The sequence below is a fragment of the Sesamum indicum genome, linkage group LG6, assembly GCF_000512975.1.
Source record: "Sesamum indicum cultivar Zhongzhi No. 13 linkage group LG6, S_indicum_v1.0, whole genome shotgun sequence".
NCBI classification, from domain to species: Eukaryota; Viridiplantae; Streptophyta; class Magnoliopsida; order Lamiales; family Pedaliaceae; genus Sesamum; species Sesamum indicum.
This window is the reverse complement of record NC_026150.1, coordinates 10,725,395-10,747,961: the sequence shown is the minus strand read 5'-3', so window position 1 is coordinate 10,747,961 and position 22,567 is coordinate 10,725,395. Positions and strand designations below refer to the sequence as shown.

Genomic DNA, 22,567 nt, shown 5'->3' with positions numbered 1-22,567 from the left:
AACGAGCAGGAAAGCTGAAGTGACCAGAAAGCAAAAAGTGGTGAAGTCAACATACTATTATTGCACTGACTCTGGAATATTTATAGAGAGAAACTGGGGGTCCAGCCAGTCCACTGTGCGTCTTCCACGTATTTCGGCTACGGTCAAAAGTGCGCGGATCCTGCCAGTAAACTTGTAATTTTATGCCCGTTCGAAGGCAAAATTGTCTTTTGTTGATAAATTAGAGTTTTACCCACATCATAATTAATTCATATTTTACTTAGTAAGTAACAAATTTTCAGGAAACATATGTAAATGAGGTGGTATTATGACGTGCAACTATTTGTTTGTGAAACCGCATGCAATAGAGATATAAATAGACAGGATGATAATCCTATAAATCACTTGAAAGTTAATTTATTTAGGATATGTTTGCATAATGTATTTGGATTTAATGGGAAAAATTCGATAAAAAAATTTAAATTACTTTATATTAGAGGAATTTGAAAATTCATTCATGTTCAATAAAAAATAATTTAAATTTAGAATCAAATGATTAAAATATTATAAATTTTAATTATTTAAATGAATTTTGAAGAATTTGAAATCCGTAATTTCAACTTCATCAATCCAAATATAGTCTTAATAAAGTAAGAAATAAAATTAGAGGTTCAATTACTTTATTTTTTAATGTAGAGAGTCTAAAGTACCATTGTAATTATCCATCTAGTACTTTTTTTATTAATTGAGAGCATCTTTTTAGTGTTTAAAAAATTTTGTTCGTTTTTTCTTCTTTATCTTAGCCGTCATACACGGCATGTTGCCCCTGGATGCAGATAATACATAATCTTTCATATTTTAAAATATTATAAACATAAATTATACTATTTTTTATGTAATTTTAATACTAGCCGTCGTGGCATGCGTCCCTATATGCACATAATAACAATAATCTTTCATATTATAAAATATATTATACATAAGAATAAAATATATAAACCAACACATAAAATTTAAAAATAAATACAAAAAGATAGAAAGAAAGAAAAAAGAAAATCAACTTAAGGGTATTATTAACATAATAATAAGATTGGTGTTGTTGTATCACAAACCGCTATTTATGAGTGTACATGGCCCTTTTTCCTTTTTATACTAGTGGTCGTGGTACGTCATCCATGTGTACATATAATAATATCTTTCACGTTTTAAAATATATTATAAATAAGAATAAAATATATCACCAATAAATCACATCTCAAAAGAAAAGAAAAGAAAAGAAATAAGAAAGAATCAATTTAAGGTATTATTTACATAATAAAAGAATCGATGCAGTGGTGTTACAACTACGTGGAATCACTTTTGTGAGGAAAAAAGTAATTACAATTAATTTTTAAAATTATTAAATTATGTGTATAATTGTCCCATTTAAAAATTAGTGTGGTTGTGTTCCTAACCGCTATTTGTGGGTGTAGGATGACTTTCTATTTTATGAGTTTAGAAGATATTTGATTACGGAGCGACCGCCGAATATAATAGCCACCATTATTGTGGAAGATATTAGACAGAGGATTATCAGTGTTAATTTATCTCGTTCTGTTAGTTCATGTGCGTTATATAGATTATGGCGTATCCCTTGGCCTGTTGAGGGAGAAACCACCAGTTGAGCACTGTTGTACTGTATGATCTTATTTTATTAATGAAACTTACATTTATCCAAAAAAAAAGAAGATATTTGATGCCTCCTAAAGCCTTTCATGAGTGCACAAGCAATGTACATTAACCCAGCTAACCCATCAGTGCGGATAAGACCCTATAAGTTCTCCTTTTCATTTTATTGAATTTGCAGGTCCAACAATCAAGTCCATTATAATCGGACACGTCTTCATACAATTAGGCGGACGCGACATATAATTTTCCAATATATCAAAACACATCATTCTAAAATATCTCTAGATGGACCCTAGTAGATTGATGACAAACGAGTTGGTAATCTATACATAACAAACTTCTGGATCTTCAAACATATTTGGCTCTACATAGTCAATCTGGTGTATTTCAATGAATTCAAGTCCAAATTGTACACGGATATTTCGGTTAGCTAGCTGAATCAAAGAGCTTTCAAATGGTGTAGGACTCTGTACAACAAACTCCCATATTATGCTTTGTACGCGCTTATAAATAGAGGCTTTGTGAAATCATTTGGAAGATCAATTCTCATTCCAAACTCTTACTTATTTTCTCAACTTTATCTCGTTTTTAAGTTATTTTAACCTTACATTTTCTACTCCGCACAAATATATACTACTTTATTATCACTTTACACTATTATTGTCACTTAGATCAAAGTTACCTTTCATCTTTTTCAAAATTATATTACTAACTTAAGTATCAAAATACTAATCTTTATTTTATAGGGTCAGTCTCCATTGATGTTAGGAATTTCCTTAAAGCTTCTTCGACCCTTGTGGTAAAGCCAAAATTTGATACGCATCAATATTATATCATTATTTTTCTTTTTATAATTTTTTTATAAATCTAATATTAATTTATTATTTTGTACATAATTTATTAAATAATAAAAAATTCTAAGTAATATTAAAAAATTATATATAGACTATCCCACAAATTACTAATTATAACGAAACGATTGATGAAAATTTTATTCTTTCATTAATCTAAGAATGTTTTCTTGATCATTGATAGAAATTATTTAATTTGAGGAAGTATTTGAACATTTTGTTAACAAAGGTACCAAAGAAGAAAGGTTAAGTAATTAAACCATTAAATTTATATAACTCATTCTTTTTTAATTTATTGATTCAAAGCTGAAAAAACCATCACTCTGGTTTCCCTCCCTCCAATTCACATTCAGCATTTTTCGGATCACCTCCAAAATTTTCCCCCAAAAAAGTAACATTTTTATATAGGAATTATAACTGTTATCTTCTCTTCATTTCATTTCAATTCAATTTTTTCGGTCAATTAATCTTGAAAAGTAGAAAAAATGAGTTCCGGTGAGCTTCTCAACGTTGAGCCTTTGGAAATGAAGTTCCCATGTGAGTATTTTCTCCACTGATCTCAATTTGTATTCTTGTTTTAGAACCCTTTTGATTTTGTCAGTTGTTCTTCATGATTGTTTTCTTGGGTTGATTAGTTGAGTTGAAGAAACAGATCTCTTGCTCTCTACAAGTATCAAATAAGACCGAAAACTATGTTGCTTTCAAGGTAAAAATATTACTTGATCTGGATTTCTGGTGATTTTTTAGGTTCTTAGCTTCTTGGAATTGGTAAAATAGTTTTTTCTATTGTTTCTTATTTCCAGTTACTTTTCATGTTTAGGTTAAGACGACAAATCCCAAGAAGTATTGTGTTCGGCCAAACACTGGGATTGTTTTGCCTCGTTCAACCTGTGATATTGTTGGTAATTTATTGGATCATTTCTTTATTTCCGTACTTATAAAGGTGTCAATGAATCTAGTGAGGTCGAAGGACGCATTATCAAGCATTATCTAGTCTAAATTTCTTGCATGAAGCATGGTATTGTGAGCTTGGTGGTTATTTCCGAAGAAAGCTTTAATAATATGATTCAAGTTTGAGTAGCATGACATTTTCTATGTATTTTAATATTCTTTGCCTGTCGAGCTCTGCATGTGTTGAGTTTCAGAATTTGAATTGGTGTTCCTATGATCTGTGTACTAATTGAGCTCAAAGAGGTTCTTTTATGAATTGATCTTGAGGAATTAGGAGCAATTTCTTTCTTTTCTTAACATTATTTATTCACATATGATTTCATTGATATGTGTGGCCAAATGAATTAGTTGAAGTAATATTTTGAACCAAATTAATGTATATCGCGGCACAAAGTATTTAGAGGTGTGAGTATTATGACCATGAGATGTTTAAGGCATATTGTTACCCCACATTAATATTTTAAGGGTATAAATCTAATTACACACCCACTTCTGCCTTTGTAAAAGTACAAGTACACCCTTTGAGATTGTAGTTGCAATTTTAAGTGCGCCCCTTATTCAACGGTGAAATTTTACACAAACACCTCCTTTGGCGCATTACACTAGGACCCCCTCAATGGGTGCGCCAGTAATTTTATGAAAAACTGGGCTGGTCATGTAGTTATGCTTCACTTTAGGGAGTGTCGATATAATCTATTCATATTTTAAAGTTCCAAATGGTTAGTAGTAATATTTTTGAATCAAATTGATCTATAATCAGGTACAAAGCATTTAGAGGTGTGAGTATTCTAACCATGAAATGTTTAACTTAAGGAACATTGTTCCCCCCACATTAATGTTTTAAAGTTCTTGCATCTGCAATACAACCAGATTGTATATAGTTGCTCCATGAAAAGCTCAAGTTTCAACAAAAATATGGACGGCAGTGCTTGGATAGCGTCAAGAAATAATTTAAAGTTTATGATAGTGAAATCCAATACTGGAAATGGGTATATGTTATTGAAGACCAATCCTGTTATAAATTGGAGGAATTTAGTGGAAATGCTTGATTTGTTTTCTTTGTATAATTTGAATATTATCTTATTTTATTTTTCTGTTTTTAGTTATTTTCTTACAAAATATGTTTGACAAAATTTCATTTCTCAGACCTTAATTTGTTCTGTTTGCTATTGTTTTTGGATGCAAATTAATGGTTTTTGGTGTCTATGTCTATTGTTGTAGTCACAATGCAAGCGCAGAAGGAGGCTCCTGTAGATATGCAATGCAAAGACAAGTTTTTACTTCAGAGTGTAGTTGCAAGTCCTGGTGCAACTGCAAAAGACATCACTGCAGAAATGGTCACTCTCTTATTAATTACCAATTTAACATTCATATTCAACTATTATGTAATGATTGAAATACTGATTAGAATCCATCAGTGGATGAAAACATTTGGAAAATGCATTTGTGAAAAGATGGAAATGAAATTAATATCACCATATTATTTAGGGATGTTTACTTCATAGGTCTGATAGCACTGGCACCTGTGAAAAAATGAAGGGGTTAGTTCAAACACAGATGTTGGCATTTGTAGCTAAAGGCATAAGCAAATTACTAATGGAATTGCGAATCATTTGCCAACATTTATTTGTATGCTCCTTACTGATTGAGAAAGGCTAAATTAGGCATCATTTCAATTCAGAGTTCAAGTAGAAAAGTTAAGGAATAATTTAGAAGCTGAAAAATATTTGAGAAGAATCAAATGTAGAACCTACAAATAAACTTTAATATTGGGAAAAAGGGTGATGAATATTGATGTATTACATACAATTAAACGGTTTCATGAATGCTGTAATAAGTATAGATGGGACTGAGGGAAGTTAAAAGGCTATATTATGACATTGTTCTCACGGACATGCCGAGTTTGTGTATGGTTCATGATGAACCTCAGTTACAAACAATTAGTGAAATAACTTTCTTTTAGTGGAAGATAGATCAAGGAAGAATTGGGTGCTGCACAGAATTTCTTTGAAAATTATAGTTAATGATATTGATCTTCACACTGATTGTAGTTTAATAAGGAGCAAGGACAAGTTGAAGAGTGCAAGTTGAAAGTGGTTTATGTTGCACCACCTCAGCCACCATCTCCAGTTGCAGAGGGATCAGAAGAGGGTTTCTCACCAAGGACCATTGGAATGGAGAATGGCACTGAGGTTCCCATAAGAAATGCTTTAGTTTTCGTTTAACAATTCATTTTTCATCTTTTCACATTAACTTATGGAGCCTTGTTTCTCTGGGACATCTGTCATCCTTTTTTATTTTTTGGTTGCCTACAGGTTTCAAGGATGTTTGTTGATAGTCATGACAAATTACCAGAGGTAAACGTGCTTTCTCACTCTTCGTTCACATTCATAGTCCTGAGTGGTTACTTTAATGCATATGTTTAGACGATTTTGCATTGTTTTGTCTTGATTTTGGGTTTTCCTTTTCGTTTTTTTTTTTTAAAATTGTTGAATGATTTTATAGTAGCTACTATAACCTTTAATGCCTCGGAATTTTAAAAGAAGAAATTGCTTTATGTCCACTTTGCTTTGTTTTAGTGCGATACAATACGTCTATTCTGATTCAACGGTGAAACCTATACGAAATTATACTTGCCTCAAGAATAGGTTTTTAGAGAATATGGAGAGGAGGTGATATCAATTCATGATATTTTATCTGTTGATATTGTTCCATTCAAAGTGTTTTTCTACTAAGGATGAGACTAGATTTAATGTCATATTTGAAGTATTTTATTTAGAAAGTATATGGTGACATTTATTCAGCATAGATATATCTTTGTTTTGTATTCACACCTGACGTTTCCAAGCTTTCAAGATCTCCTCGCAATATACGATGTATCCTTTTTCATGTGATGCACAGGAATGAGATTGCAGCCTAAATAGAGTTTATCTACCAAAGGGCTATTTTATACTTAATTAATAAATCTATGTAGAGATTTATGACTTACAAATAAGATATTTCTGGTTGAAATGTTTGGGCCTTAAGGATCATGCAATGAAATCTTGCACTTTTGACGAAGACTTACATCAGTAAGGTTTTTGCACTATAGTGTTCTTTTAAGATTTCCACGGATGTTTGCCAAACACAAGGTAGATAAAACATACATATCAATAATATGCTTAGGGATGCACTTCAAGTTACGGATCTCAGGGTCATGCTAGGAAAGTGTACTTTTGCACTGAGTATTTACGTAAGAAATAATGAGCATCAAATCTTATGGAAATTTGTTGACTTTTGTGGCAAGAGCCCTTGTAGTCAAGGCCCTAAGTGTTACCCCAGAACTCACAATTCAAACATGGCACTTAGGCTACTTTGAAGGTGTAAAGCTGGAATTACACTCTTGCTATTAGCTATAATTCTAGAAAAGCAACAGGGGCTCGGCCTAATATATAGTTGGTATAAGAGCAAATGTCATACCTAGAGTAGGCAAGCTTTGTTGATGAGATTTGCTGGCATGTGTACCAGTAATTTTTCACATGGCATAGGTGAAGTGTGCGCTTTGGATTGCTTGAGGTTTTTTCTCCCAGATTACTTGTTTGAGTTGAGATCCTCTTGAGAACTGGAACTCTTCTGGTATACCACTTCACTGTCCTATTCCAATCTATCCTCAATGCTCTGGATGACATGGCCTCACATAGTTTGATGTGGAGTTATCAATATTTAATTTTGGCTACGATGACAAGTATGAGCTTTTCATTATTTTGATTATCAGGCAAGATCTATTGTTTCAAAGTTGACAGAGGAAAAAGCTGCTGCAATTCAACGCGGCAACAAACTTCGCCAAGAATTGGTGAGAGATTCGTGCTCTTGTAATGCTTTCTTATAATACTTCATGCAAGTCATACTGCCATGGAGCAAATAGATTTATCAAACAAATAATTATTTCAGCTTGTTTAAGTGGTTTAATATATAATCCAGATCTCCAATGCACTTTCCCTCATCAAATTATCTAGTGATGAAAAGAATGCCTGACGACCAGTGATGTAGCTTACTGACTCACTCATGGTCCGTCTTTATTTGGAAATTGCTCATCTGATAACATTCTGTTGTATAGGAACTGTTGAAGCGTGAAAGCAATAGAAGTGGAGGAGTATCAATCACCTTCGTCATCATCATTGGCTTGCTGGGTATAGTTTTGGGGTACCTCATGAAGAGGACATAATTGTTTATGCAACACTTCCATTTTCACATCTCTCTCTATACCTATGCAAAATCTTTAGGTCATACTTATGTCTTAGCTAGCTTTGTAGTAGCTAATGTTTCCTATTGAGGTATATTATACATCTTGTTCAGCATGAGCATTATTATGTTTCTTTATTAACATTCTTTTGTAACTAAGATTAAATATTTTGTATGTGTTATATACATATATAACATCTTTTTATAGTAAATATTCGTTTGCCCGTTGGTTGAGCCGTTAAATTGTCGAATCTTGTAAGTGTCATGAGCAGTCACTCTTCTTGAGTTATATATATAACGTTACATAGTAAGTGTAATTTGTTCGTCCTGTGATTAGCTTAAATGATATGGCATAAAATTACCATTTGTGTTTTGAAAAATAATGCAAATTACCTTTGTAAGCATGCAAAATTTATTGTCAATTATATATTGATATGTGCAATATATTTTTCCATCAATTTTATATTTTTTATAAAATAAAATATTGACGGATGGATAAAATCTAATATTGTCATGTATAGAATTGAAGTATTCAAGCAATTTAAATATTTTCTTGCCAACAAATGAATCAAATATCAATGATTTGATAATTTTATATCACATCGTGTGATTACGAAAGCAAATCATTAAGGGCCAATTATATTGCGCCACGTCATCAAATAAATATGGCAAAGTCTTCTACTCAACAATTATAAATAGGGGTGTTTTTCACCACTCAACAAACACAACTGAAGACAAACAAGACACAAGTGAAGACGAGTCAAGAGGTCACTCAAGATAGAATTGAACAGACAATTGAAGAAAGAAGCAAGAAAGCGTTCAAGCAGTCTCAAAATCATTTCAAGCACAAATCAAGGAAAATCCATGGCATTCAAAGAAAAAATCAAGGATTTCGTCGCAGACACCATCCAAAGTCAACATCTAATTCATCCAGAAGTCAAAAGACCCGCAAAATAATATTGTCAAGACACAAGTCTATCTTGTCGAAAGATCAAAGTGTCAAATCCACCAAGAGATATTCAAGTTGAAGCCAAGTTCTCCAAGTTTATAGTATTTAATTTGAGAATAAGTTAAAAGACCTGTAAATTAACATTATTAGAGACCTAAGTCAACATCGAGGCGATCAAAGCATCAAGCTCCAACTCCAAAATTGCCAAAATCAAAGATCGTATTTGTGAAGTGAAGAATAAGAGGTTCCAAATAGAGATTTTGTATTTAAAAAAAGTACAATTATATTAAAAAAATATTTGTAATAATTTTCTTATTTCAATAAATTCAGAAACATGAAATTTGCATTACAAATTTCTAGCACGACTGGTGGGACAATCTCTACCTCTTATCTCTTCACCAAAAATCTAAAGTATGGCAATGATTGCTAACAAGATTCCGCCACTCAAAGTCAATGCTTCAAGTTCAAATGAAATAATTCGAGTCCTTGCAAGACGTACGTCCAAGAAAACATTCCCTGAGGTGACTTTCATGAAACTGTTGAGAAAGATCTACTCCATCTTGGTGAGACTAACGAAGATGATAGAGGTTTGAAGGATAATTCTTCTTCATCCACTCCTCGCTCAATATCAAGTATAGCTTCCGTCATGGTGACAAATGCTACAACCTTGGAAGAGCAAATTGCATGTTTAATGAGAGCCATAGAAGATCTAGCAAAACATATTCAAGAGCAAGATTCTCAAATCAGCAAAATGATGAACACGATCGACAATTCTGATGCTAGTCACGTGGCCAAAACACAAGTTCAGAGGCATGAAGAAGAAGAGACGTCCTTAAACCAACAATCTAGTGAGATCGAGAAGTGATCAACCAAAGACTTGCAAGTCTCATCAGAAGGGTTGATTCCCATCGACCAATTGAAAGAATTCATCATGGGGAATATTGAGGATAAAGTCGATAGAAGCTCAAAGTCATCAATGACTTACACCATGACATATACTCAACGAATTGATAATTTGAAGATGCTAGTTAGCTACCAACCCCCAAATTTTCAACAATTTGATGGCAAGGAGAACCGAAAGCAGTACATTTCTCATTTCATTGAGATGTGCAACAATGCAAGGACCTACAGATTTTAGCTCGTAAAATAATTTGTCCGATCTTTGAAGGGAAATGAATTTGACTGGTATAACAACTTAGAAACCAACTCAGTTCATAGTTGGGGGCAATTAGAACAAGAGTTTCTCAATCGCTTTTGTAGTACCAGAAGGACAATCAACAAGATCGAGCTTACAAACTCCCACTAGTGGGAGGAAGAGCTTGTTATTGATTATATCAACCGCTTGAAAATTTTCAGCCTCAATTGCAAGGATAGATTATTCGAGACCTCAGCAATTGAGATTAGCATCCAAGGAATGCATTGGGGTCTTTGCTATGTACTTCAAGGATTCAAACAAAAAACTTTTGAAGAATTAGCAACTCGTGTACATGCCATATAAATAACCATGGATCTTCATGAATGGGAATATTTAAGTGCCGACACTTATGAAGATGGACAAGAAAATGACGAAGAATATGTCGGATCACACTGAAAACTTTGGAAGGCTCCTTGATAAGAGCTTAAACTGCATTAACTCTTCTTAATAAGAGTCTAAACTTTCAATAATGCTCCTAGATATGACGTTAAACTATCTAAACTCTTAAACTGATTTTCCTTCAAGTACTCATTAATACGAGTTTAAACTTTCTATCAAATTCAAATGCAAGTAAAGACTCCCTGATACGAGTATAAACTATCCCTCAACTTCAAATTCAAATGAAGAGTTGAAAACTCCTTGATATGAGTATAAACTATATACCAAATTCAAATGACGACTCTGTGATATGATTATAAATTGCCAACAGATTCAAATTGAAGACTCTTTGATATGAGTGTACACTATCTATCAAATTTCAGTGAAGATTCCTTGATATGAGTATACACTATTTTTCAAATTCAAATGAAGACTCCCTTACATGAGTATAAATTATCTACAAGTTCAAATTGAAGACTCTTTGATATGAGTATAAACTATGTACAAATTCAAATTGAAGGCTCCTTGATACGAGTATAAACTATCTACCAAATTCAAGTTAAGACTCCCCGATATGAATATAAACTATTTACAAATTCAAATTGAAGGCTCTTTGATATGTATAAACAATTTATCAAATTCAAATGAAGACTCCCAGATTTGAATATGAACTATCTACAAATTTAAATTGAAGGCTGCGAGTTTAAACTATCTACAAATTATCAAATATAGATAACTTGCAATTTTATTTTCAAGTTCAATACAAAAAAAGTGAAGAAGAAGAAAAAGGAAGCGGAGGAATGCGAGGAAATAATTTCGAGACATGTTCACACATCCACTTTGGTGCAACTAATGAACAAATCTCGAGCGGGCATTTGTAAGCATACAAAAATTTATTGCCAATTATATATTGATATGTGCAATATATTTTTCCATTAATTTTATATTTTTTATAAAATAGAATATTATTTTATGGATAAAATCAAATATTGTCATGTATGGAATTGAAGTATTCATCAAGGCAATTTAAATATTTTCTTGGCAACAAAAGAAACAAATATCAATAATTTGATAATTTTATATCACATCTTGTGATTAAGAAAATAAATCATGATGGGCCAATCATATCGCGCCACATCATAAAATAAATATGGCAAAGTCTTTCATCCTGCAACTATAAATAGGGTGACTTCACCACTCAACAGACGCAACTCGAAGCACAAGACAAGATACAAGTGAAGACGGGTCAAGAGGTCACTCAAGACAAAATTGAAGAGAGAATCGAGGAAAAAAGCTAGAGAGCGTTGAAGCAGACTCAAAATTCTTACAAGCACAAATCAAAGAAGATCTACGGCATTTGTCGCAAACACTATCCAAAGTCAACATTGGATTCTAAGAAGTTAGAAAACCTGCGAATTAATGTTGTCAAGACACAAGTCTATCTTGGCAAAAGAGCAAAGCATCAAATCCACCAAGAGATATTCAAGTTGAAGTCAAGTTCTCCAAGTTTATAGCGTTTAATTTGAGAATAAGTCAAAAGATCCGCAAATTAACGTTATTAGAGACCTAAGTCAACATCGAGGTGATCAAAGCATCAAGCTCCACCTCCACCTCCAAAGTTGCCAAAATCAAATATCACATTTGTGAAGTGAAGAATCAGAGATTCCAAATAGAGATTTTGTATTCACAAAAAGTACAATTACATTGAAAAATTATTTGTAATATTTTTCTTGTTTCAATAAATTGATAAACACAAAATTTGTGCTACAACCTCCTATTTAAACCATTGTTAGAGGATAGTTTGCTTTATTTTTTAAAACACAAGAAAATAATTTATTAATTCTTTTTTCATTAGATTTTTTTAATATTTCACCTATCTTAATGATAAATCGCATTTAATTCGTAATCATTTTAGTGCACTAGGAGAAAATTATTATTAACTTTTTTTTTTGTCTAAATTGGATAAATCTCCTCTGTTTTAATAACTCAGCAAAACTCCTCTTTTAATTTAAAAATAGGCAAAACATCTCTTGTATTTTAAAAACTCAATTCAATCCGCCCCTCTCCGTTAAATATAACTAGCGGCATTAACTTTTTAATAAAATGATCATTATGACCTTACTTAATACATATTATTTTTTATTTTATTGATCGTTTAATTTGTATTGATTATACCAGAGCCATCATATTTGATCAATTAACCTTAGTCCTTTACCACCCACCCACTCTCGCTGCCTACCCCACTAGCCTCCCCCCCTATCGCCTTCTCCCGCTATCCACCCCAAATTTGGGGGACGGCGAGGGGAAAGAGGGCGATGACGACTTGTGACGGGGAGGTTGCCGTTCCCATCAGCCCCATTTTTTATATTTTTAATTAATTTAATTTTATTAATCAAATATATTTTAATAATTTTAGATAATTATAAAAATTAAGTATATATTCTAGTTAATTAATGATAATTTTAAATAATTATTGTACTTAAATTAAAATAAATATATAATGTAGTTAATTAAAAGTAATTTTAAATAATTATAATAATCATTATTTTAAAGTAATTTATAACTTATAATTATTATAATTGCTTATTATTTATATTAATGTAGATATCCAAATTTGAAAAATAAAATTTAATATATTAGTTTTCATAATGTATTTTTTTATTTTGTTGTATATTGATATTTAATATAAATATGTTTAAGAATAAAAAAAATTATAGTTTTAAAAGAGAGAAAAAATACAAAAAAATTCAATAAAAGGTTAATGTGACTTTATTAATTTCACATACAATATAAGCATACTTTGGTCTATTAAAGTATATGGGTACTTTTAGCCTATTTTAAAATATAAAGGAATTTAGCTATTTTTTCTTGGTAGTGGTATCCTGTAGTTTCAATATTCTGTCCGTTGTAGATCAATATTGATATGAGAGCATGCAATACAATAATCGTGCGTGTAAATCACTAATATCTGACAATAATTTTTGTTCTCTGAAAATTTATTCACGCAATGTGTAAATTAGGAGTGGCAAATGAGTCGAGCCGGCTCAGGAGCTTTGCGAGCCTACTTGATTTTGAGCTCGACTCAAGCTCAAGTGTTTCTGTTCATGAGCTCGTGAATTTTTGAATTCGAGTCGAGCTCGTGATATAAGTATAGAATAAGGAATATTATCCTTCACGTTAATTAATTTATTTGCATGACATCTTATGAAGCTTCAATACATGACACGAAAATGACGAAACATTTACACTATTACTATAGAACAAATTTTCCGGCCCACTTCCGATGTCCCAAATTTAAGCAAACACAAAGCTCGCATATTATTGATAAAACATATTAAACAGTAAATCAAATTAGAACAGCAAGACGACCCTCGAACGACTTATTTATTTTAATCATATTACAAGCCAACTATAAGGCAAGTGAAGTAATGAAGAATCGTCTCCATCCGCTTAGTTTAACCAATCGTAGGCACGCGTATAACAATGCCTTTCTCATCGACGGCAACAACTACTCGGGCGCAACTGAAAATTAAAATGATCCCTGGTTGGGATGGTGTAACAATGAGGGCAGAGACGAAGGAGTTCTCCTTCTCGATGGTTTTTGCTGCTACTTCTCCACACGTCCCAACTAGCTCAGGCCATTCGCTCTTACCTATATATATAAGCACGAAAAGGAGTCAAAGAATGGAAGTGGCGTTGAATAATTAATTCTATAGACAATTTATATATTGAAAATTACTTCTACTTTCATTTAGTTGTTGGGACTTGGTGCTAGAGTTATGATTTTAGGATTTATGTTTTCCCTCTGCAAGTTGTGTCGAGGCAGTCGATGAAATTTACCCAAAGATGGAAACATGTTTGCAGTTAACTAAAAACCAATTTCATTTCCGTACCTTGACAAATTGACGCCATCCTTAGCTTTTGCTCCTCCTTTGCTCTTGTAGTAATCTTTGATTGAGTAAATGTCTGTGTGTGGTTTCTCAGAGTTCTGCAGAATGGGTATTTATAGGAGATTCTTGTAGTTGTGTTTGTGTTTTTCATTCTTGGGTTAATGAGATTTGTGTGATTTTTTTTTTTGACACATTAAATGTGTGAAAGAATATTTACGCTGGTCAGAAAATGAATTGCTTTGTCCTATTTTTAGATTCTATTTCATTTGTTCCATGAATTAATTTATCATTCGCCCAACTTCAGCTTTGAATTTATTGTTGTAAATATAATTTCGGATTTATAATGTTGAGATAGCAACCAATGAGCGTCATACTTTGAAGTCCCAAATATAAAATAAAGGTTAAATTACAGTCACATCTTTTGAAGTTTGATAGTTATAAATATATCTTTTCATTATTTAAAAAATTATAAATATCTTTCTCATTTTGACGTCCGTCTAGCAACAAGCCCATTTCTTTGAACTTCCATGTATTGATCATATTTTATAGAGTGAAGAGTAAATAAGAGAAATTAATTAATTAGCATAAATAGATGGCCAAACAAAATTTAGATGACACGAATTTGATCAGTCTGTAACCATCACCAAGACAAAAAATAATATTATTGAAAATATTAAATGAAAATTTTGAAATTATTACGAAGATATGTAATTAAGTGAACATAATTTTAATCTCATTACAATTTAATTATTATCAAATAGAATTATATAAAAAAAAGTATCATCATGAACAATTAGTCACACACTATAATGACATCAATCATTTGACACTAATTATTTCTATTTAGAAATTTATATCTAACATTTTGTCATAAATTACTATTGAAAACTTTCACAAGATAATTTCTGCTATTAAAATTAAGAAAGTCATTATTGTGAGAAAATATGAATTCTTAGCACTTAATATATACATATAAATATATATATATACACTAATATGGATACGTTTTTTTTGAAATATTAAATGTGTAAAATTATATGTATTGCGCTGATAAATCCTCGTCACAGTGTCAGAGGTGAGAAAAATGTGTTTGTATTTTTCCTAAAGTGTGGACCCTTTTTTATGATATGTTCAAAACTTGAGTGATAGTTAAAGGACCACTTCCATTTAAAACGTGCAATTTTACCTATAACAAAAATATGTTTTAATTAATAATAAAAAAAGGAATTGTAGAATGCTCTAAACTTTAAAACTAAAAAATTCACTTGCTCTCGTCTTGTTATTTTTTTAAAAGTTTAGGAAGTGTTTGCATTACCTTTTGTGTTTTGTTTCTTAATTGGTGTTGGTATTTTATAGTAATAATTTTTGTAACGATCAATATAATAATTTATAAAAAATCAAAATAAAAGCCGTTATAATGACACCTCCTGAAAGTTCTAAGTGAACCGTGGGTCTAGTGTAATTGGTTTTTTGTATACATTAAAAATTTTTCAGGAATTCTTTTCAACAAATTTTCATAAAATATAAACTTTTAGAATTATTTAAAAAAAAAGTAAAACTTCAGAAGATAGATATTTTTAAAAATTATTATTTTTAATATTTGCATTAAATTCGGTAATTTTTTTGAAAATTGCACTAGAGTCCATAATTTTCCTAAAAGTCCATAATTTTTTTAATTTTTCATTGAATTCGCTAATTTTTTTAAAATTTGCCTAAAATGTGTAATATTAGAAAATTACATTAAAAATACTCAAAAAAATTGCATACATACAAATACATACTTTCAGAAAGAATACAGCATACATACAAAATAATTTCATAGGTATATTTATAATATTTAACAATCATCTTGATACAGCATACCTAGAAACAATTTCAGAAATACAACAAAATATACCAAACAATTAAAAAAACACAACAAATAATTCTAACAATTAACAATTGCATAAATATACCCAACAAAAAATATATTTCAGAAAAATAGAAAAAAATAGAAAATTGAAAGCAAGAAACAGAAAAATATTTCAAATATTTCTGAAAAATACCGATAATCTCAGAAAAACATGAAAAAATTTCAAAAATTTCAGAAAAAATCCAATAATTTAGAAAAATATATTAACATTTTAGAAAATATTTTAAGATTTCAAAAAATTTCAGAATATTAAGTAAAAAATATTTCAAAAAATAATTTAATATTTATGTAAATTTTAAAAAATCTTTAAAAAGCATAAAATAAAAAAAAAATAAAAAATTGCATTTCGAAAATGCCAAGGCAGAGGGGAGCCTACCTAATTTAAAGGCCGAGGAGGGGACGACAAGCTTGAGAGTGAGAGAGGTGGTGGAGGGAGACGGTACTTGGGGGAGAAGGTGGTGGCGACGTTGGTGGTGGCACGGCGAGGGGGGAGGAGGGAGATAAAATCTGCTAAGTGTGACTATTAAAGTTTTGGAACAACTATGATCGTTCCAAAATCGGTACAAAAATAGTTCTAATATTTAAATATTTTTTTCATAAACAAAAAAGACATCGTATCAATTAAGCCATTCATCACTTTATTTTGTTTTGAACATTTGTTAAAAGTGTAACTTTTAATTGTTCACTTTAATTTTTATTATGCCTAAATAATTTAAAAATATATCATTGAAGGGATTAAAATGAAAAAGTTTCAAGTGAGGTACAAAAAGAGTTAAGAAATGAAGAAGATGCTCATAAAAAAATTAATATAATTATAAAATTTCTCGTTATGAATCTTCTATAATTTATGTGGTACTTTTTTAATTAATTTTTTCTTGACCTAATTATATCTTAGTAATAATCACTACTTAAAAATAACATGGAATTAAAGAAAATGTAAATAATAGAATCACCTTTTTTAATTTTTTCTATTTTCTTCTTCCAAAGATAAATATAGAAAAATATTTTTTATTCCAGAATTATCATTCTGATCAATTTATTTATTTTTTAACTATAAATATTCTTTTCAATTTAGTTTTTCTCTCTGTCAACATCTTCTTTATTATCATTCCTTATTTTTTATAATATTAAGTTCAAAAAGATACGTTCATGCATAATCTTGATATTTTTTTTTTTTATAGTGTCATGCCAATAAAAAATCTATCATGCGATGATAAATATTACATAAACCAAACTAAAGATTCACAACCAATTAATGCATACATTATTTTGATACTTTGTAAATCATTATCTGTAAATAAATAACACTTTTAGCTTTCAGTTGGATCGTATTTCAAAGAATAATCAAAATATATAGCAAAAAAGTATGCATAGTAGGTGAATGTACAGCTACTGTATATCTGTATACTCAAGAGTATTAGAACATATAAAGTCTTGAAAGCTAGAAGGTCTAGAAGTTACTCTAGAAGACCTCCTCAGCATCTCATTTTCCCTTGCTTGGAGATGAGCGAATCAAACAAGCATGCTTTTCTATTGCCCTTGTATAGAGGGGCTCTCAAGTATGTGACTGGGAGATATTTTAGCTGGTAACCCATAACGTGCTGTACCTCTTGCAACTGACATGAGTAGGATGAAGGGTCCTACAGTAGCAGTCATGCAAGAAATCCGACCACAAGGATGATTTCAGCCGAGCGGCACCAAAACTTCATAGAAAAAGTCCGAACATAATCCGCCAAATTCCGAATACCCAAACCACCTTCTGCTACTGGGCTACACATTTTATCCCATAAATCTCATTTTTCCTCGCCTGTATATCTATATTTCCTTCTTGAAGTAAGTTTCCAGCAGCTTCTGCATTATTAATGTTTTGATCCATTTCTGTTGTATGTTCAAAGTTATCAGGGAAATTTTGATCCATTTCAGGAGCTATTTGTGGTATAGAGCATGTGGTAGGATCAACTTGTTGTCCTACATAAGGAAAGACATCTTCTTGAAATGTTACATCTATTGAGACTAAGACAGTCCTCTTATTTAAGTCATATAATTTATATCCCTTTTGATTTAAGGCATATCCTACGAAAATATATTTTTTAAAACCCTTGGATCAAATTTAAATTTATTTGGTAATGTATTTGCTGCAAAACATAAGCATTCAAAGGTTTTAGATTGAGTATTGTTTACAGGCTTATCATATAGTATTTCATAAGGAGTATTTCACTTTAAGATTGGTGTAGGTATTCTATTTATTATATAGGTTGCTGTCAAGATTGCTATCTGTCCAAAATATTTTGGCAAATTAGATTGAAACATCAATGATTTAGCTACCTACAAAAGATGTTTATGCTTTCACTCTGCAACGCTATTTTATTTGTGGTGTGTATGCACAAATTGTTTGATGTATTATTCCTTCTTCTCTAATTTTTTTTTACATTGTTTTACTAGGAATTCAGACCGATTGCCAGTTCTTATTACTTTAATTCTCTTATCAAATTAAGTCAATATCATCTTATGAAAATTAACTAGCAAACTTGCAGTTTGTGATTTTTATTGCATTAAAAAAGTCCAAGTACACCTATTGTGATCATCTGATATTGTTAACATGTATGTGCACTCAGAAATGAAATATTCATTATAAGGCCCCCATAAATTTATGTGCAGTATGTCAAAGCAATTTTGAGAAGATGAATTGCTTAAGGGAAAAAACAGCTTCTGTTGTTTAGCTTGAGGACAGATTTCACAGGATAAAGACTGAGTTTTGCTTTTTTTTATTAATCCTGTATGAATCATTACCTTATGAGGGATATGTCCTAGTATTTTATGCCAAGTTTCTGATGTAACAAGTGGTACACTAAGGCCACATTCTCTATTGGAATTCATGACTTCATCTATATGCTTCTTCTCAAAAGATTGTTTCTTGAGGATGTAAAGTTTTCCTAACTGATAGGATCGCATTTTATACTTATTTAATGCGATATTTTGACCTATTTTTTGACCAAAATTCTCCTAATTAAATATTATTTTACAGTATTAGGACAAATGAAATAGAAAATGAAGAAAAGAACTAAAATGGAAATTAAGACAAGACTCAAACTCAACTTTTGGTGATAATTTGGAGCTGCTTGGACTACCTTTTGATGAATGAGGAGCTTGACTAGGATTATAATTTTATTTCCATTAGTCTTTTAATTCAATTAGGAATCTATCTTTAATCCTAGTAGAATTAGGTATCTAGTTGCTGTATATGTGATTAATTCACTTTAAGAGACAACTTTTGAAGTCTTGAGAATTTCAGACCTTGAATTCTCGTTTCTATTTCTCTACGTTTTAATGATATTTTCTTACTTTGCTTTTCATGGATTCTTCCATGAGCATGTCTAGCTAGTTCTCTCATTCCGGTTGAAGACTTGGTGAATGCTTAAATTCAACAAGTTGTGAGATCTAATTTATATTTTATACTTTTATTCCTATTGGTATTTGTGTTGTTCTCTGTGCTTTTATTACAAATAATCTGATTTATAAATGATATCATTGTCAAGAATATTTGCCTAGCCAATTGAACTTGCAAATCCGTAATTGTTTGTTTAGTTCAATAACTAGTGGTACTAAAGCATAATTGATTATGCAGAAGTTTTCGATTCTATTATGGGGAATACACAATCTAACTTAAATAAATCATCGTAGGAATTTATTGGTTAGAATTGGGTCTTTTTAGTTCTTAATGTTGTCGGTAAATTAAATATTACGAATATTCCCAAGGTTGTTTACTGATTAGGGGTTTAGTCAATGAACGTTCCTTGACTATCCACAAGGTAAGAAAAGGTGAGGTCGTTAGGTCGTATCAAAGGCCATAACCAATTTATCTATCATGAATAGTTGTTATCTTTGCATCTATGACTGACCGTGGAATAAGCATGATCATATCTTTAACTGGAATACTTTTATCTTATATTTATCTCTTCTAATCTTATTAGCTATTTAGTTTAATTTAGTTTTTATTTTTAATTTTCTTCAAAATAAAAAATCCCCCTGATTATTTTTATTTTTGAAGGAATTAATTTAAAATCAATCCCTGTGGATTCGACCCTACTCATACTTCTACACAAGTGTTCGTAGGAATTATTTTTGGTGGATTCAATACCCATCAATAACAAGCATCCTACTAGAACCACTTCTTTAGTCTGGTGTCCTGTATAGCACGATAGGATTGAAAGAATTTAAATCTAATAGAGGAGGTATTACACATCTTGCTTACAGATAGTAAGTTGAACTTTAGATCTGACACAAACAATACATTTTGCAGATAAACTTTGTCAGAAGGTGTTATGTTTCCTGAATATTTAATAGAATGCTTTGTGCCATCTGCGAGATGTATGAATGCATTGGAGACACTGGCTTTTGGCTCATCGGAGTGAAGCATTATTACACATATGAGTTGTGGCTCCACTATCTAAAATCCAGATAATTAGATGACCAATTATCCAAGACTGAGTTTTCAAGGAACTTACCTAAGAACTCACCATTGTCTTCGTTTGCTAAGGCTAGTACTTGAGTTTCTAATCTTCCAAAGTATGTGTAATTCAGCCCCTATGATCTCAGTCACTTATCTTCCATCTACAACATTGTACACAAATTCTTCAGTCTCAGTAGCAACTCCAACCTTATTGTTTACTGCTTCTTCCTCTGTTCCACTAGTGTTTTATACCATTCTGGGTATCCATATATCTTGAAGCACACCTCCTTTAGATGACCTGTCTTTCCACACTCCTTGCATACTTGAGTTCTTTTAATATGTAAAAGTTCTTTTCCTTTGAAAAAATTTCTCAATTTCAAGCCTTTTAAAAGCTTGCATAGCCATGTTCTGTGTAGTGTATGGATGTCTTGAATTGACTTCCATTTACTTTTCAGTCCTTACTATTATAGAATAGGCTCTGCTGACATTGGACAAGGGGTCCATCATGAGGATATGGTTCCTCATACGACTATAACCCATCAGAAATTCATCAGTTGGTCTGCCATCTTGAGATCTGCAACTTCCTTAATAGCTCCACAAGTGCATTGTGGAGTAGGTGTAATACAAGTCAGTTCATCCCATACCCTTTTCAGTTTTGAGAAGTATGCTGACACCATCCAAAGTCAACATCTGATTCGTGAAGAAGTCAAAAGACTCGTGAATTAATATTGTTAAGACACAAGTTTATCTTGGAGGAAGATCAAAAGGTCAAATCCACCAAGAGATATTCAAGTTCAAGTCAAGTTCTCCAAGTCTATAGTGTTTAATTTGAGAATAAGTCAAAAGACCCGTGAATTAATGTTATTAGAGACCTAAATCAACATTGAGGCAATCAAAGCATCAAGCTCCACCTCCAAAGTTGCCAAAATCAAAGAGTGCATTTGTGAAGTGAAGAATCAATGGTTCCAATAGAGATTTTGTATTCGCAAAAAGTACAATTAAATAAAAAAATATTTTGTAATATTTTTCTTGTTTCAATAAATCCAAAACACAAAATTTGTGTTACAACCTCCTATTTAAACTGTTGATAGGGGGTAGTTTGCTTCATTTTTCAAAATACAAGAAAATAATTTATTAATTCTTTTTTCATTAGATTTTTTGCTTATTTTACATATCATAAGGATAAATTGTATTTAATCCGTAATTATTTATAGTGCACTAGGGGAAAATTATTATTATTTTTTTTTGGCTAAATTACATAAAACTCCCGTGTTTTAAAACTCAGCAAAAAATCCTCCTTTAATTTAGAAATAGGCAAAACACATCCCGTGTTTTAAAAACTCAGCTTAATCGCCCACCTCTATTAAATATGATTAACGGCGTTAACTTTTTGATAAAATGACCGTTATTCCCTTACTTAATATACATTATTTTTTATTTTATTGACCGTTGAATTTATATTGATTATACTAGAGTCGCCTTGCCGCCTCCCCACTGTTGCCCCCAAATTTGGGCGACGAAGAGGAGAAAGAGGGCGATGGAGACCTGTGAGGGAGTGGCTGCCGTCTTCGTCGGCCCTATTTTTTAATTTATTAATCAAATATATTCGAAAATTTTTAAGTGATTATAATAATTAAATATATATTCTAGTTAATTATTGATAATATTAAATAATTATTGTACTTAAATTAATTTAAATATATAATTTAGTTAATTAAAAGTAATTTCAAATAATTATAATAATTATTATTTTAAAGTAATTTATAACTTATAGTTATTATAATTGCTTATTATTTATATTAATGTAGATATCCAAATTTGAAAAATAAAATTTAATATATTAGTTTTTGTAATGTATTTTTTTATTTTGTTGTATATTGATATTTAATATAAATATGTTTAAGAGTAAAAAAAATTATATTTTTAAAAGAGAGAAAAATACAAAAAAAAATTCAATAAAAGGTTAATGTGACTTTAGTAATTTCACATACAATATAAGGATATTTTGGTCAATTAAAATACATGGATACTTTCAGCTTATTTTAAAATATAAAGAAATTTAGCTATTTTTTTGGTAGTGGTATCCTATAGTTTCAATATTGATATGAGTGCATGCAATACAA

General features: G+C 30.9%; 1 protein-coding gene and 1 long non-coding RNA gene across 2 annotated transcripts; one reads left to right on the top strand and one right to left on the bottom strand.

The window, feature by feature from the left end:
• Nucleotides 2,892-7,882, top strand: LOC105164326 (vesicle-associated protein 1-1). The gene is made up of 8 exons (XM_011082944.2): nucleotides 2,892-3,035; nucleotides 3,134-3,204; nucleotides 3,319-3,400; nucleotides 4,671-4,786; nucleotides 5,501-5,641; nucleotides 5,765-5,806; nucleotides 7,204-7,281; nucleotides 7,546-7,882. The coding sequence occupies exons 1-8, from the start codon at nucleotides 2,984-2,986 to the stop codon at nucleotides 7,651-7,653; spliced, it is 690 nt and encodes a 229-aa protein (XP_011081246.1). The 5' UTR covers nucleotides 2,892-2,983; the 3' UTR covers nucleotides 7,654-7,882.
• Nucleotides 13,358-14,338, bottom strand: LOC110012178. The gene is made up of 2 exons (XR_002287332.1): nucleotides 14,086-14,338; nucleotides 13,358-13,844 (listed from the first exon to the last, which is right to left on the bottom strand). It is a non-coding gene; the product is annotated as an uncharacterized LOC110012178 (long non-coding RNA).